At 43.0% G+C, this 18,019-nt stretch overlaps 1 protein-coding gene across 1 annotated transcript in view; it reads left to right on the forward strand.

The window, feature by feature from the left end:
* Positions 1–5,185: 5,185 nt before the first annotated feature.
* TBC1D8 (TBC1 domain family member 8) overlaps positions 5,186–18,019 on the forward strand; it is a 49,574-nt gene continuing 36,740 nt past the window's right edge. The window contains exon 1 of the mRNA XM_030950848.1: positions 5,186–5,416. Coding sequence (XP_030806708.1) covers positions 5,290–5,416 — 127 coding nt within the window. The 5' untranslated portion in view covers positions 5,186–5,289. The remainder of the gene's footprint in view (positions 5,417–18,019) is intronic.

The following is an 18,019-nucleotide window of genomic DNA, read 5'->3' on the forward strand; positions in this document are numbered from 1 at the left end:
GGCAGTTTCAGTGTTCCTGAAACTCAGCAGTTCTCAGTGTGGAAGACCTTGACTACTACATTTCTGTGACCTTTTCAAACCAAGAAACACCTTGTGTTTGAATCTATTCAAAAGATCTAAGCTTAAGAACTGCTTTTACAGATTCCCAGGATCTGATCTGTCTGGCAGGAGGGGTCTTTGCTGCCCTGTTTCAATGGAGGCATGCTGCCAGGATTTGGGATCTGCGTATGAGCTACCGTGATTTCCCTTTGGGCCCTCTCATCTCTGCCAAACTTGAAGCGGACTTTCTGTGAGTGAGAAGCATACATGGCTCCATTCCAACAGCACAATATCTGGGAGGGTGTCTGACAGGAAAAAACCTTGCAGAAGAGCTTTTCAAAGCATCTTTAAAAAAAATCCCCTCTTGTAGGGGATTTCTTGTGGAGAAAAAAGCCATTACCTGTGCTTAAAAGGCAGAGGGTATCTTGCTTGGTTGCCTAATCTTTCTGATTACAAAGTTACCATTAAAGAGTAACTCCATCATACATGGAATTATTTATCTTATACTATTTCTAAAATGTCTCTAGTCCGGTCCTTGGTGTGTATTCATAGTGAAAAAACTTTCAGATCAATCTGATTTACTTAGTTAGCTTAGTACTTAATCTAATCTTCTCTTTTTTAAAAAAGGAAAAAAACCAAACCTCTCATGCTGCATTTAGTGAATCACCTTTTTAATGCAATAAATACATCATCTTCTTTGTATTTAACACACAGGTTCTTGTAGGCAGCTATTTTGTGCTTCACTTCAGTTGTCACTTTCAGCCGAGCTACACATATATCACACCAGTGCAATGTGACCTCACAAGTCAGCTTTAAACCCTCAATAATTCCTGTTGTTCTTGTCTTTTCTCCACTACATCTACATTTTTCAAATACTGAAGTAGTCTGAAATTAATGTGATATATCAAGAAGGTCCCATCAGACTTTTGTAGAGGAGGACTATTATCTACCTGGTCTGTGATGGGGATTTGTCTACTCCATACAGGAAATATAATCCTGTTGTGTGGAAAGCCTGGCAGTCTGAGCAGTGGGGTATTTTGGATCTTGAGAGTTCTTTCAAGAGTGAGCCAGTGCCTGGAGCAGCGTGCTGAGGGCTTAGGGCTGCCACTGGGCACTGACCCAATGTGTCACTACATTTCTCCTTTGTTAGGTGTAGGTGGGAGATAAAGTCTTCTCAATATGGTGATAAAGTCTTTTCAGTATGGTGACTCTGATGACTTGTGGCTGCATTTCCTCAGCAAAATCTCTTCCCTGCTCTCAAAGTGCTCAGTGGTTTTCAGCCTGGGGGCTGTGGATCTCTGCATTGGCAGACGGCTTCAAGGGGACAAAGAAAATGCCACAAAGAAAAGTAAATGTCCTGATGCCTGCTGTCAGCTGGTCTACAGGAGGCTGAAGCTGCAGTGGAATATTTTTGGGGCTGCAGAACATAAAGGGCAGCTGTTGATTAATGTCTGTGAGGTGTGGGGGTTTTTTTGGTGCTTTTTTTTGGTGGTTTTTTTTTTTTTGGTCTCCTGAAAGAAGTATGTTTTAGTTATTTTCTCCTAGATGTATTAGCCAACAGTTTGAATGTCCAGTGTTATATTCACTAATGTGTATTATTTCCCCAGCACCCTAAATGTTATTTCTCTGCACTCACCGCTGTGTCTGATACGTCCAAACTCGGGGTCATCTGACAGTTTCAGCAACTCTGTCTTGAGAAGTGAATCAGCTCACTGATCAGGGTTTTCCAGACACTAATAAACATACAAGTTAAAGAATCAAAACTGGAAGCATGGAAATCATTGGACTGTGCACCTGCAGAATTATAACCAACTTCCAGCAGTCACAATATGACTAAGGAACTAACTCAGTCAAAAACACATTAATAAATTTAAGTTTTCAACTACTTTAACTAGTTAAAGCCATTCACTACAGAAAGTCTGACAGGGGTCAGGGAGGGAGCATGGACAGCCTGTTTTTGTGGCAGCCCATATATGCATCAGCTGCAATCATGCACCTGCAAGCTATGGAGCCTATCCTAGAGCACTGCACACTCACAGTCTCCCAAGTTTGTTCATGTGTTGCCAGTCCCCTCTGAGGGTTTGGTACCTCTGCAGAGGGCCAGCCAGGCAGGAGGCCCAGAGCACCACAGCTGCCTCTTTCCTGCCGTCATTCATTTTATGCACAGGAGGAATTTGCCTTCCTTGAGCACCTCAGTGACATCCAGATAAAAATTAGATATCTCTTTGATGAATGAAAAAGGTGAAGTTGTGTGAAGTTAAAGGGCATGACTAGTGCTGGGAAGGCAGCCAGTGACAAAGGCAAGAAGGAAAAGCAAAGATTTCCCCGTGACTGTTCCCTATGCTGTCTATACTCTATTTCATGGATGCTCAGAATCTCTGCAGTTTATTCTGGGTATGACTGATGCTCCAACATAATCTGAATGGCAGACTGTCTTGTGCTACTAGTACTGAAATTTAAGAAAGATACATAGCATCATAAATAAAGCAAACACAGCCATTTCAGAGTGTGTGCTAAGGGTGGTATAAGGCCAGAAACCTCATTTTCTTTCTGTTCTTTCCTTTCAAATACATCTTTATTTTTAAAGCTCTTTTTCTTCAGTCTAGTAACCTTAAGTACCTTCAAGAAAATAAGTAAGATAGTCCTATCTTTTCTAGGCTTTATCAGAGAATAAATAAAAAGGTATATAACTTCTCACAGCACTCTGATTTTTGTCTCATAATCTACTAGATTCCCATCCTCCCTGGTTTTATGTATCTCTCTAGACACCAGCATTTTAAAACTATTGCTTCACAGGAGACTTCAGAAGATCCTCAGATCATCCAAATCCTGTTCAAATATTGGTTGTGAAAATAATCAGTACATTATTGTAGGACTTTCTTAATGAAATAAACTTACTCTTAGCTGTTGCCAAAGACCGTCTAGTTTTCAGGTAGAAGCTGTGCCTCAGGATGTCAGGGACTGCCACGTGCAATGTCATATTGGGAAAGAAGGATGTTCCTGCTTTCAGCAGATGCATTTATTACAATATATTTTACAAGGTGCTTTGTTTTACTCTGTCATCCTGAATAAGTTTTCTCTCATCTCATCCATCCCCCTTTTGCTTCTCTGAAGCCATTTCTCAGAGATTCATTGTTAGTTATCTGCCACCAGTTCTATGTGTTGGAAAAGCTGCTTTAAAAGCATGAGCACTCCCATTTTGATTGAACAGCTGCTGGGCCAACTCGGATGTGGTTCCAAAGCCCATGGCTCTGAAGGAGTACTGTTGGTGGGGTCCAAGAGAAGCTTGTCTCAGGATGTAAGTAACACAGGCAGGTATGCATGTCGCTGGATCTTCAACTGCTTTACTCTTTTGCTAACTCTCAAGCTCAAAAGGATATCAAAGGTCAGCAACTTGTTTGGTTCTCTTCTAAATTGTGTCTCAAATCAGCTGCCCAAAGCCCAAGACTGAATGTAAAAAAAGCCCCAAAACCAATAACTGAAATTAATATTCAAGTATCTGCAAAGGAAAGAAATATTCACCATCTCACTTCACTCACTCACTTCCAAGCATTTTAAACTTTCAATACTTATATATCTTCAGGATAGTTTTGGGGGCAGGGGAAATCTCTGAGCTATTCTTACCCTGCAAGAGCATTTAAAGTAATTTCTCCTTAAGTTCTCATTAATTTTTAATACATTATTATGTGGATGTCCATCTTCTCCTTTTGACAGTTTTATTTTTATATCAGACAAAGTGCTTGCTTGCTATTCTATGTATGGAAATGAAATCGTTGCTTTGCACAGAAATTGTAAAGAACACAGATCACACAGTGCTTACCAGATTGCAGCTGAATACAGAATTTTGACTATTAAATGATCCCACTGGCAACTCAAAAGCAGTCCACATGGCCACCTTCCAATTCCCAGCTAATAATTACTGCTGGCTGTGCTGAGTAGCGCACTGCAGCACTGGTACCTTTCAAAGAGCTGGTACACAACTCGTGTAACCATAGGCAGAGGTTGGGGAAGTGAAGGTCTTTATCCCTAATCGAAATTCTCTACTTAGAGGGATCTTGGTTGAAATTTAAGTGTGATTTAACCCACAGTGACTGAGGTCTTTAATCTTGAAGAGTGAGGTTTTGCAGCCTGTTAATTCAGTTGTTGTAAAGTAATTATTTAATATTTGCAGTTAACTGGAAAAGGAATGTGACAGAAGGTAAGTACAGTGGTTATGTTTTAATCATAGAATAATAGGAAGTGTTGTTTTGTGAGGGACCTTAAAGATCTACTTCCAACCCCCCTCCCACGGGCAGAGACACCTATTAGATCATGTTCAGAGCTCCATCCAACCTGTCCTTGAACACTTGCAGGGATGAGGTACCCGCAGCTTCTCTGGGCAACCTGTACTAGTGTCTCACCACCTTCATTAATGACAATCTGTGCTAATAAAAATGTAAAATACAGTGTCAGAGGTTTACAAACATAACGTGCTGCAGCAGTAACCATTTGTGCAGGTTCACAAACCGTCCTGTCACTAGCTCAACCGCAAGCAGTGACAGATTATTTCTTAAAATGAGAAAAAAAACCGAACTGTAAAATTTAGATTCTGACTTTTCAATCAGATACGAGGTTTCAAGCATCGGCCTTTAAATACCAGAGCAGCTGCGGGTTCACGCTGTAGTAGGCTTAGATCTAGAAGGAAACAGGAAGGCAGAGACACCCCCATCCCCCCAACCTCTCTCCAAGCCCAGGACACCCTTTCCTTCCCGCACTGCTGACGGCTCCGCGGGGGGACCTGCGGGGCACACGCCGGGGGTGCGGGGACTGACCCAGCCGCCGCTGTAAAGCACAGCGGCAGCCGCCCGGCTGCGGTCCCGGCGGCAGGGCATCCTCCAGGACCCCGGGGTACCGCGGCAGCCCCATCGGGCTCTGTGTGGGGCTCGGGGCGCCACGGGACCCCCGAGAGGGCGAACCTGGCCCTACCCCCTGCTCCCCCTCCCTCCCTCCGGCCGGAGCGCCCCGCAGTCCCCCCTGACGGCGCAGAGCAGCACAGCCCCACCGCACAAAGCCCCCGGCTCCGCGGGAAGGGCGGCCCGTGCCCGGGCTCCTCCCCCGGCCCCTCCCCGGCGGCCGGGCCCGCGCCGAGGGAGCCGGAGCCGGCGCCGCGCAGCCCGCGGGGGGCGATGTGACCCGGGCGGCCGGGTGCGGTGCCGTGCGGGGCAGGCGGGCTCGGAGGGGGCACAGAGCGGGACTTCGAGCCGGGGGAAGATGTGGCTGAAGCCCGAGGAGGTGCTGCTGAAGAACGCCCTCAAGCTGTGGGTCACGCAGAAGAGCAGCGGCTACTTCATCCTGCAGCGGCGTCGGGGCCACGGAGACGGCGGCGGCCGCTTCACGGGTACCTGCTGGCACGGGGGGTCGGCGGGGCGCCGGGCCGGGCCGGGCCGGGTCGGGTGGCAGATCCCCCCTGCGTCTGCCCCACGGGAACTTGGCCGCGCCGGGTCCCCCGCCGGCGGGTCGGGCTGCGGGAAGCGAGAGCGGCCTCTTTGTTCGGGCCGGGCACGGGTGGCCCGGCTCGGCGATAGCGGGGGCGCCGCGGGTCCCCCGCCGCGGGCGGTGCGCAGGCAGCCGCCGGCCGGGAGGTGCGGGCCGCCCCGGCTCCCCTCGAGCTGCCTAGGGAGCAGCTTCGCGTTTCTGTAGCCTTGAGCGCCGCTGAAGCCACTTTTATTGTTACTTCCCCTCTCTCCCCTCCCGATGGGTTTCTCGGCGTGACTGAGGGCGGGCGCGGAGCCCATGAGGAGGTGCGGAGCCGGTGCCCGTGGCCGGAGGATGCGGCCGGGGAGAGCCCGGGGCTGCAGCCCGCGGGACGCGGCGGAGGTCCCTGGGGCCGGCGTGAGAGGTGCAGGGATGCCGGGGGCACACAGTGGGATGTGGTACCCGTGCCCCTCCGGGACCGTCCGCGACCTGCCGCTCGCCTCCCCTTTCTATTACGAGAGCTATATAAGTGCATCCAGGACTCCTGGCTCTTGGGCGATACATGACATTGCGGGGCAGGGGTTGTGAATTCACTGTTGTGTAAAGTGCATTCTGCCTTATTTTTTGCATTAATTCTGCTACGGGTTATTTGCCTTATTTTTTGCATTAATTCTGCCTTATTTTTTGCATTAATTCTGCTACGGGTGGCTGTAGATCGGGCACGTTATATCCATGTGGCACTCCAGATACGTGTAGTGAAGGGTATGCACGGAGTTATTCACGCTCTACCCTCGCAGCAGCGTGGATCCGTGAATAACTCCGGCGAGAATGATGTGTTAGGCTGCGCTGACGTTGTAGCGTAGGGAATTTGGGCCAAACTTTTGGTTCAAAGACAGCAGCAACTGAATTCAAATAAACAGTGCTTTGGAGAATTAATATCGTTTAACAGTGTAGTTCTTACTAAAAAGCAAACGAGGCTGTTTTGAATATTATAAACTGAGAAGTTTTAGTGGTAGCTTTTATATTTGAAAGAATTGTCAGGTATTTTAAAAATCAGTATTTTCTATGGAATTTAAGAAGCTGCATTACCACGTTCAGTATTTATTTTATGAAAGTCTTTTTTCCCTGAACTATTGACCCTTGCCACTTGATAATACTGCTTTCTGCATTGTTGCCTTTTTAAATTGGATCGTATCCTACCTGTCCATAAAGTGCACAAAACTTGAACTGTGGCTTGGTAGATTGCATGCTGTCAATGTATCACTAATGAAATGAAAGTTTTGCCAGCGAGTTAAGACACTTAACCTCCTATTTTCTTCTGCCTGCCTGTTTGGAAGTCAGGCTGCTCTTTTGTGACAGTAAAGACGATGTGGATTAATTTTCAGAGTTAAAAATAGCCGTTTACAGCTGCTTGATTTAGGTCCAGGACAATCATGAGGTTCAGTTTCGCAAATGTTAGTGCCTTGTGCCTGAGCTTTTCACTACAGAAATTTGCAAGTTTAAACCAAACAAACTGCTTTTCTCTCTGGTTCAGTTTCAGGTGAATCATTTTGCTGAATCCACAGTGCACAGGCTTGCTCAAATCTCTTTTGGCTGGCAAAGGAAAGCCACTCCTGTCTTGCATATTTTCCAAGGGAACTGTAGGTTCTGACAGTCTCTTAAACCATTTGGAAATGTTTGTATTTAAAAGGGCTTAAGAATTTGAGTCCTAAAACCAAAATGCAGGAGTTACACAGCATTAGATATGGCTGGGGTTAGATAGTGTAATTTTTTTTCAGGTTTTACTTGCAGTGAAGGAAATGGAGATGGGTGCTGAGAAACAGCAAGGCTTTGCTCGTGTGTTTGCTTTCAGTGCAAAACTTATCTCCTGATTCTTGCTTTACATGACTGTAGAGACACTTAATTACTACCTGTCTTTCCCAAACTGGCAGAAGGGCAGTAAAGCTCTGCCACATTTCAGAGTATGATTTACCAAGTGGGAAAGCCAAAAAGCTAGAAGTTTTTGTTTGTTTTACTGGGGAAGCAAAGCTTAAGTGAGAACAATATCCAAATCTGTTTTCCCTTTAATACCTTGATCCCTGGCCAATTGCAGTTGCATTTTATGAAAAGGAAGAAGGTTCAAGGATGTCAAGATTCGGTACATGGGAGCAGGTGCCACAGCAGAAGAGAATCTCAGCTCCTGCAGGGAGGAGTAGGCTGCATATCCTGAGGCTGTGTTAGACCTATGTAGGATCACCAGAACAAAACTCTGAGAATGTTAGATTTCATACAAGTGTAGATGGAGCAGCTGACCACCTGTGACATAATTTGCTTTCAGCAGGGTAGAAAGGTGTGATGCCTGGGTTGCCCTTGTGCGTGTTGCCATAACGTGGTATTTGCACTGAACCTGTGTGAGGACATCTGTTTTATGGCCCAATTCTCATATTTGCCTGTCTCTTTCTTCTAGGACACTTCTTTGTTCTTACCAGGGCATTTTAACTATTAGGTAAGAGTAAGTTAGCACAGCTGGAGGGTGTATTTTATGTGGATTTAATTCGTGAAGAATGCACTAAAGACGGTCTCTTGCACAAAAGTGCTTTTTGCCCATATCTGTGTTTCTTTGTGTACTGTGTTTTTGTCAGACACTGAGCAGATGTTTGTGAGTGAGAGACTCTATTTCCTACTGTTATTTAATTTGTGTCCTAGGGCAGTTCCCAAATGCACACTGGGCTTGCAAGCAGAGGATACAAACAATGATGGGGGTTGTATTTAACTCTTCATTACTTCATCAGTCTCATTCTGGTGTTTGTCTTCCTTAGGGATATGCTTTTTGAAGTAAATGTTTAACTTGCTCCTTAACCCGGATCTCTTCTTGACAGCTCTGCTGGTCAGAGACTTAATAAGAAAATTGAAAAAGTTTATAAGTATTTTAAAAATCTGAATTGTAATTTTTAAACTAATGACTAATTTTAAGTTATAGATTTAAACAATTATTTAGCTCATCAATATCTGTTGATTTTGGGGTTTTCTTTGCCTAACTGGAGAGTGCTGTAGTGATCCCTACAGAAAAAGATTTGTGATGTAGCCATGATTAACAGATCAAAGTTAGTTGGATTTAATACTTACTGATGTCTTTGGTTGTTATTAATGGAGGTTACATATTAATGATAAGCTCGATATGACAGTAGTAAAAAATACTGTCAAATGCCTTGTGGTAAATACTGCAAGATGGTTTAGCCTTTTAATGAATCACTACTTTAATTTTTAGGAAGGGATATTGAAACCTTCATGCACCTTCCTCTTTGATTAGTTTTTGCTGCATTTTGACAGCAAAACTGCTTGTTGTGGGATATGTTGGGAAGGATTTTATCACTAGTGCTCGACTGAGTAGTCTTTCACTCTTCCCAAGCAGCTAGTGTTGCAGTTTTTGTTTATACAGTACTTCACATTGCACACTCTTAGCATATAAAAACCCACTTAGCAACACTTGTGAATCTTTCCTTTTATAAATAAGGTTAAATAAGACCTTAAAATGAACTCTTGTTTCAAGCAGCTTTTTGTCTGGTTGAGGTACAGTGCTTCTTTAACTTCTTGCTTGAAGTAGATCAATAAAAATTATGTTTTGTTCTTGTTTTACCCATGTTTTTAATTTAGCTATGATATTTTCCCCTACTCTTCTAGCTTCCATTTTCAGCTCAGGGCACTTTCCAAGCTGGCTATAGTTTTGCATTATTTGAAACTTGCAGAGGACTAACATTTTAAAAGGAAATGAATTTATTTTTCAGCTCTTACAAAGCTTTTTGGTTCACAACTTTAAATATAATAGACTGGCAGAAGAAAGCATCTTCTGTATATGAATTTAAACCTTATTATTGTTTTAATAAATATAAATGTGATAGGCATGGTAAATACATTTCCAAGCTCCATCTTGGGATTTAATTTTTTCTTTTAAATAAATTTTTTGCAAGGCAATAGCTTTTGAACTCATCTACCAGGTACCTCTTGGTTGTGAGTGGAGAACTGACTAGTTTGTGTAATAAGACCTTTCTTCCTTATTTTCCCTTTGCTTGGGTGTTAGTTTTTATAAGGCATACAGAGAAATGGCTATTGATAAGCTCTGGAAAATTTTCCTGGAAATGAAAAATTAAAAGATCTTTTGCTGCTCTTGCATACTCTACTGTCCAAGCAGTCCTGTAATCATTGTCAGTAGCTCAGCTTTTAGTGGCCCTGTGCATCTCCCAAGGCCTGAAGTAAATAATTTCATAATGGAGGCTGTTTCTGGGAAAGGCAGTAAGAGGACCACAGTGGATGAAGATTGCTGCAGCTCGCATGGGGAATTCATCTAGATTGCCCGTGTTCATTGTAGCAGAAGAGGGTCCAAAATACCTGAAGATTTGGATTTTTACTAGGGATGCAAGTAAGAATCCCCACACTATTTTTTTTTAACTTTCTGGAGAGGCAAAAGGCAAAATTAGTAGCCTTTCATATTAAATGAATTATTCATTATCAAATATCATAATCAATATTCATTATAAAAATATCATAATTAGTCATTATCAAATAGAATCATATTAAAAGGCCTCTCCCAATACAGTTTTCAGAAAAGTGCTCCTTTTTGTCTTAATATATGTTCAGGATACCAAAATAAGTTAGGCTCAATCTCAGCATGAATGAGAAAAAGCCCAAACCCAACAGTACACTTTCATTTTAAATTAAGCAGTTTGAGGAGAGGAAGGTGCCACAATACTGATGTTAATAGAGGATATTGGTAATGGTTACTGTCAGTATTCATGGTTTTGTTTCCTTAAGGAACAGCTCTCTGAAGCCTTGCACAGGAGAAGGAGAAATATGCATACTTTATTGAAAGCTTGGACTCTTGTCAAAACATTATCTAGCCTTGCCCACAACTGGAATTCAGATCAGCAGGTTTTTTTTCCCCTTTTTCCTCTCTTTATTTTACTGTAACATTTTTGTAAGGAGAATGCATGCTTACAAGTGCTTTCCCAAGAGGATGGCTTCTCCCTTCCACTGTTTGGCCAAGAGGCATGAGCTGGAAGGAAGGATAGGAGCAGGGTGCCAAGCTACCACCGGCAATGCTAGGCTCCCCAGTTCCTGACCTCTGAGCCCCCTGAGCTGCGTGTGCCACTCTGGCCCCCTCTGCTTGCCTTTCTGGGGTGAGTTGCCTGCTCCTGAGCACTACTGTGGTGCTGGGATGGCTAAGGTGAAATGCAGGTGCTTGTGTTGAAATGTTAGCAGTGTGTTAAGTGCCAGTATTAAAGGTGAGGAAATACCTGTGCTTGGAAAGGGGGGGGCTGGGTTGTGTCTGCACAGGGACTGACCACTACCTTGTGCAAGACTAATCCAGTGAACACCTACAGTGGCTTATTATTTTCATGACGTGGAGGCCAAATGGCACAGAAAAAGGCAGGAAAATCCTGGAATGATTTGGGCTGGAAGAACCTTAAAGACCAGCCAGTTCCAACCCCCCTGCCAAGGGCAGGGACTGCTCCCACTAGAGCAGGTTGCTCAGAGTCCCGTCCAGCCTGCTCCTCAACACTTCCAGCACAGGGCATCCACAGTTTCTCTGGGCAACCTGATTCAGTGTCTCACCACCTTTGTAGGAAAAAATGTCTTCCCTATAAAATAAATGAACCTGTCAGTGATGGGTGAGTTAATGTAGCACTAGTTTTGTCTATTCAGCATTATTTACAGCACCCACCAAAAAAGATACTTTTTTATATTCCCCCGAGTAGTGGTGCATGTCTCAATAATTTACAGGGCTGCAGCAGCAACTGGTATATCCCATCTTCTTGTCCATTTTCAGGTGCAAAAGTTTCAGGTATTTTTACTTGTAACATGAGAACCAAAGCATTTGGCTCAGTGGCCTTCAGGGTTATAAAAATAGGCTTGGCTTGAGCTGGACTGATGGCAGAGGGCTGAGATAAGCAGCTGTGAGGGCTTTGCCGTGGCAGCATGCCCACCTGGTGAAACAGCCCGTGGGGAAGCTGTGCTGGGGAGAAATAATCGGTGCTCCTGGGCGGGGATGCCATTTCCACCATTCCAGGAGAGACACTTCATAATTCATCTCACTTCTTCCTTCTGTGTGGTCTCTCCTTCTGCATGTGGTGGTCTGACACAAGCACTTGGCATCACATCCAGGGATAGGGGAGTCATGGGGATCATGGGACATGAGCCCCCACGGGAAATGCATGAACTCCCCACATTTCTCATGTCCACCTTCCCCCAGAGCACTGGGACCTAGGCATGATGATTAAATATTTTGTTACAATTTGTTTCTACATACCAGGTTGAAAAAAGTCCCAATTCAACAGAAACCAATTTACCCAGTGGCAGTGTTTGATCTGGCAAGGTCTGTGCTAGAAGTAATGTAAGGGCTTGGATGTTGGGTATTTTCCTGGGTGAATAAATACTTGGAGCATTAGGTCTTTATGCTGAAATCTAATGTTGTCTGTGCTTATCTTTCAGTGTGGTGAGCCCTTATCATTTCAAAGGAAACAGAGCCTTCCTACAGCCGTTGCAGGAGTCCTCCTTCATCCTTTTTCTTACGTACTTACCCAAATAAGTTTTGCAACTCCTTTTTTCTGGTAGTAGAAGTGTAATAAATACTTTTGAATGGGTACTGTACTGGATCAAAACCTGTTTATACAATTTTGCAGAATTCAACAAAGACAATGTAGTTGCATTAAGCCGTTGTTAGTAGCAGCTTTGCATAACTTATGGTGTTATTATCCATCAAAACCATGGATTTTAGGGTGGCCTGAGTGAAATCAGCAGCCTACTAAACATCTGAGTTTTGAACTTTTAGAGAAATCAAATTATATGAAAGATCTAGAGACGTCCCCAGTCATTTATGCTGGGGCCACCACTGGCCAACAGTAGCTTCATGACCACTGCCCTGGGCTGTATCTTACCTTGGTGCAGCTCAAAAGCTTCCACCTTGGCCTGTAATGCCCAGGGCTGGCACTCTGTAGGTGGGCTGTAGGAGGTGAGGATAGAGGCTGCTGTGGTCCTCATTGCATGTCAGCCCTGGGTCTTGCCTTGGGCCACCCATGGGGTCATGGTCACAAGGTTAGGGCTCCTGTGTGCTGGGGTGGTTGAGGCCTGGTGAGAATCAGCTTCATGGTCCTCCCATCCCTCTCTCAGCAAGGACATTGGTCTTAGGGAGAGCTTCTGAGATGCCTTGCAGAGCCAGGCAAGCAATCTGTGCTATTTGATGCTGTCCCAGGAGTGCCCCTTGGCCAGGCTGAGTTTATCCTGGTGTGAAAAGCAGCTTTCTGTTCCAGCTGGAGCCCAGGATGGCAGGGGTAGGGAATGGGTACATCCATGTGTCCCTCCCTGTGTTCTGCCTGGAGGTGGGCTGTTCCTTCAGGCAGTTTGCTTGTCTCCCCTAGCATGGTTAATTGCTGCCCACCATGGCTCTTCTGAGACACTTATTGTCTGCAAATCATTGCAGGATAGAGGAAGCTATGTGGAGAAGTGTAATTAGGGTTCAGGGTATGAAGTACTTCTCTGCCTCAAAAAGCCAAGATTAATTCTGCTTTATTGAAGCTGTTCGATTTCACTGTCCTTAAAAAAAAAAACAACCTTTATTTTTATGATCATGTGAATTGTTTGATTTGTTCTTTTCTCCTAATTCACATGCCTAAGCAGCTTAGAGTGATTCTTGCAGCTATTAACTCTCCTTGTAAAACTGCAGCCACTGGGAAGCAGCCTGCACTATTAGCTCCTTCCACTTTGTGGAAGAGCTTTCTCCTTTCCAGTAAGAGTACAGCTTTTTTCAGACAACTGAGCTTATTTTTCTTTTCTTCCCCCTGCTTTCTCTGGTGGAGCAGATGTAGCAAGCAGCAGTGAGCTCCCAAGGATGAATTCGAAGGCATGCTTTTTCCTTCATGGTTTTGCACTGGAGCAATGCTGCTCTGTGACTGTAATTGTAAATACCCCAATTTGCTGGTTTTGTCTTACAAAAATAACCTAGTCTGACTGAGAAAAAAGGGTATGAGTACTTAAAACGTGGTTTTGGCATGATATGAGTGAGCGTAGCCACCAAGTGCTCTTTTTCATGTCCTTGCAGATCAGCCACTGCAGTCCCTTGAGACCACGTGGTGCCATAATTTTCTTGACTTTGGAAGTGCCAGGTTCCTGCAGCTGAGAGAAACCTCAGCTTTGGCGTCCCTGAACATCTTGGCAATCTGGTTTGGGTCCTTGTGTGTTTTCTTGGAAGGGCTAGATTTGGCAGATACTCTTCAGTCAGGCATTGTTGCACATGTGTCTCAGGTGCAGTGGAAATCTCAAGTTTTTTTTGTTTTTTTTTTCAAAGTAGATTTAGGAGAAGAGGAAGGACAGTTTTCTCTGTGCTTCAAACTTCTGCAGCAGTCAGTTTGTTTGTAGAGTGACTAAAGGTGTTCCCCAGGATGCTGGAGATGCAGGCTGGACTCTGTCTTCTCTGTCACCCCTTTCATTTCGGTAGAGAGGGTGTAAGTGCTTGATTTGGGAAGTTCAGGGCTGTGTGGGAACAGGTGCCTCTTTGCATCTGACCCTCTGTTCCCCAGATTTTAGAAGTGCCACCAGAACTTCTTACTGACCAATTACAGATGCCACATGTAATTGCTTCTTGGAACTACATTGGCTTTCATTCCCCACTTTGTAATGGATGGATGAGTTCATGTTAATCAAAAGATCCTGGCTGTGGTGACTAAGTGTCTTTCTTAAAAACCAAGGAGAACTGAAAGGGTAACAATGCTGAGTGTTGTGACACCACAGGCTTCCTTATCACTTAGATTTAAATCTCCTTTTTTATCTTCTCCCTGTCCTTCTTCCCCAAAGTGCCCCCTCTCCCCACCCCCCACCCCCTCGAAAAAAAAAAGCTAGCAGTTTTGGCCTTTTCCCTTTTTGTTTTATTTTTTTTGAGAGGATTTTATTACCTTGTTAGTCCCAGACTCCTAAGTCCCTCTGCCTTGCAGCATGATGAAGTGGCCACCCCATTTTTGAGTAGTTCTCAAAAATGTCCCTTTAAGGCCTTTCATATATGATGGAGGTAGGTAGAAATCATCTTGTTGCGTGTAGAGGGTATCTTGGACTGCCTCTTGAATATTGTCTTAAAAGATAGAAATAACAGATAGTTTTTCAGTTTGAGTTTCTAGTTTGAGTTCAGCTTTACTCACCCTCTGCCCCGTGTCTTGGCAGTTTAAAAATGATTTTAGAAATTGCACATAGATGATTAACAGTGATTTGGGAAAGGAATGTGCATTCTTTAATTTGAAAGATACGGAACATTTAGTAGAAGTTGGTGTAAAGTTAACTTAATGTAAATGTGTTCCTTTTCCTAGATTAGTTATGAACATGACACAAGAGAAATTGTAATGCAATCTTTAAGTGGGGGAAGAAACCATATCTTTAAAGATGAAGAGTAGTGCATTTTTGATAGTTCATTTGAGAACCTGATCCTTATAGAAATATCCTTGATTAATTTTTTGTATGTGTGTGAAGAAATGCTCAGCAAATTCATAGTGCATGATGTCCTGTTTGTGTTCTATTTGGTTACAGGTTGACCTCTGTAAAGGAGAGACAGTACGTACCTGTTGTAGAATTTGAAGTTATTTCTTGCTAATTTTATTCTTAAATTTATTTCTTGTATTGTATCCATAGCATGCACATACATTTGATACAAATAGATGTGTTTTACTTGAAGGTATCCAGTTTTCTTTACTCAGGCAACCAAATATGCATGAAAGTAGATGTTTCAGTGAAATAAAAACTACTATGTAAAGCATGGGATTTCTAGTGAGTTTTTCAGATATGTTTTATAAATATACTTCTGAAAAATATAGATAGATATTGCGTCTCTCTGAAATCCAGCTTCCAGCTAAAGTGTTTAGATTTATTGAGAAGAGTATAATTTCAGTAGAAAAGTATCTTTCCGCTTCTCCTGGCTTCTTCTCCATATGTGTCAAAAGTATGCATATTACACCAAACATCTGCAGATGAATTTTAGCCTAAAAATATTCTTTCTGCATGAAGAAGAAACTTGTACCTTTTGAGGAACCTGCAATGTTTTGTCAGTGGTCTTTCGTGAGAGGCTTTGTAAACCAACGTCTGCAGCTTTCCATAGTACAGTTAGTGTATGGTTATTTGCTTTTCTTGAAATATTTCTGTGTCTTGGGGGGGTCGGAAAATGGACAAGAAGTTGGTGAAGTGGCTCATTAAAGGGGAAGAGCTACTCTGAATTTTACGTTCCTCCCAAAAATCTTGTCTCATATAGGGTGAAAAAAAATTTAAAAAGTTTTGGGAAGAAAACCAGGGTAGCAGTTCTCTTTTCCTCTTCTGCTTCTGTTTCCTTTTCATTTTTTGCTTGAATTATAAATGGTTTCACTTTCATCTATGATGTGGAAGAGGTCTGCATCACCCTGACTGAAGGCAAGCTGATGTGTCAATATGTGAACCAGAGGCTCTTAATGTAATTTATCTTGCTAGCCAGATACCCTTCTGTTTTTTAAACAGATTCTGTTTTATAAGAGACCCTTCCATGGAACCAACTGTTTGGACATGTTATGAGGAAGATGTTTGCTCACAAGCTGGGTATTTTTCATAGCATAGGTTTCAACATCAGTGCACTGTTGTTTGTTTCTTCACTGAGGAATCTTTAGGTTGGTTGTTTTTCAATGTTATGATGCAAAAGTTGCCCCAAATGAATTACGAGGCAACTTACACTGGAAAAAAAATTGCCTCTAGTTTTTGTAATTTTCTTGCTACCACAGTTTCAACTAAATTATCGTATTGGCCAGGGTGTGTATATTAATGTTGAATCCTTTTCATGCTTCTGCAAATGCACTCTTAGTAATCTCTTTTCCCTGTTCTCTACCTCTGTCAGTCTCTCAGCCAAAAAATAAAGGAGCCCCCAAACACGGGGATGGGACCCACTCTTTGTGCTTGCTCAACTTTAGCAGTACTTGCTCTTATTTTCCTTTGCTCCCCTTACGACCCCACTGCAGCCTCTCCCGGCAGAGGTGGGACAGGACAGGACTCCCTGTGGATGGCTGAGGATTTATGTGTGGGGTTGCTGTTCCCTTGCAAAGCACTCATGGAGGGGCCAGGCCACTGGACTTTATTCTGGCAGGTATCCTGATGGCCACGCTCTTTTTCTTCTCTTTGCATCTTAGTTCTGGCTCCTCTTTGTCATCCTGAGTCAATATTTTAGCTATGGGTAGTTTAGAAAAGGGAGGTGATTATTTCTTTGTACACTTTAAGGAGGAATGGGTTTCTTTTTAGCAGTTTGTAAGCAAAATGGAAATTGTAAGCAGAAGTAAACAGTGAGAAGAGGAATTGGGTTTTCTGGTCTGTAATTCAGGAAGAGAAAAAGGAATTAATTTTGCACAGGCTAAGAATTAGTAAAGAAAACTTTGCAGCTACTTCTTTGCTGTCATGTGGTTTTTTTTCATGGTTTCTGAAAGGAAAAAAAGATATTTCACAAATCAGATTTTCATTAAGCATTCTCTAGGGATTTTGGTAGCACTTGCTGTTAGTTGACTTTTTTCTATGACTTTAGTGAAATGAAAAAAAATCTTTCTCCTAGGCCTATCATCAATTCTGAAATTTGAAAGTTAAACTCTATTTTTGTTCTCTGCATCATTTAATGCTCTCTTACTGGCTTTAATCCATCTGTTTTGAAGGCTGCACACTAAAGTTTTCTGCATACTGTTTCCTGTGAGCACAGCTAATCTGCTACCTTTTATACTAGGATGAGTTTTTATGCTTTTTTCTTGTAGTTATAGGAGAGCATGTAGCAATTTCAGATATTATGCGTGTCATCAGTCTGGAAATTCAGATCTCCATTTTAAATAGATGGGTGTAATATCTGGTCACCTATTTAAGTGAGAAGCAAACTGCTGTTGCAGAGTGTTTCACTGTACAGTTTTAAGACATACTGCATCCAACTTCTGCTTAGCTTTGAAAGCGTCATTGATGTTTTGTGTGTGTGCAAGGAGGAAGTATTTAATGTAATTTTCTTTGCTCTCAAGTCACTGATGCTGTTCCATGTGAGCTTCTTACAGCTCCTAGACCAGAAAGTGGTTGAAATGCTGTTTGGTTGTGTTATACTCAAATTAATTAGCTGTCATTTGTTATCCAAGTGAGAAGGCAGTTAGGACTTTGTAGGTCTCTATTATTTCCATTAATCACTTGGGTGATGGACTGGAGAATGCCATATTTAAAACAGCATGTGGTGCCAAGGGCTGGCAAACCTTTTGGAGATGGAGATTAGTTCCTTTTGTGTTGGGTTAATGGTGAAGAAACAAAAATACTACAGGTTTAAAAAGTTACATGTGCAAAGTGAAAAAATGTATTACAGAAAACTTCCTAGATACTGTAGGGATAAAACAAACATGGTAAAGCTGTTCCTCACTCTCTGCCATCCCTCTCCTTAGGAGATTGTGTCTCTGCAGAATGCACAGGAAAATTGAGTATAAAGCTGCCTTGAATTTCTATTTGTAAGCACCTTAGACCAATTCTGAGTTACTTTAATATGCCAGCT

Source organism: Camarhynchus parvulus, chromosome 1 (genome assembly GCF_901933205.1).
Source record: "Camarhynchus parvulus chromosome 1, STF_HiC, whole genome shotgun sequence".
Classification (NCBI taxonomy): Eukaryota; Metazoa; Chordata; class Aves; order Passeriformes; family Thraupidae; genus Camarhynchus; species Camarhynchus parvulus.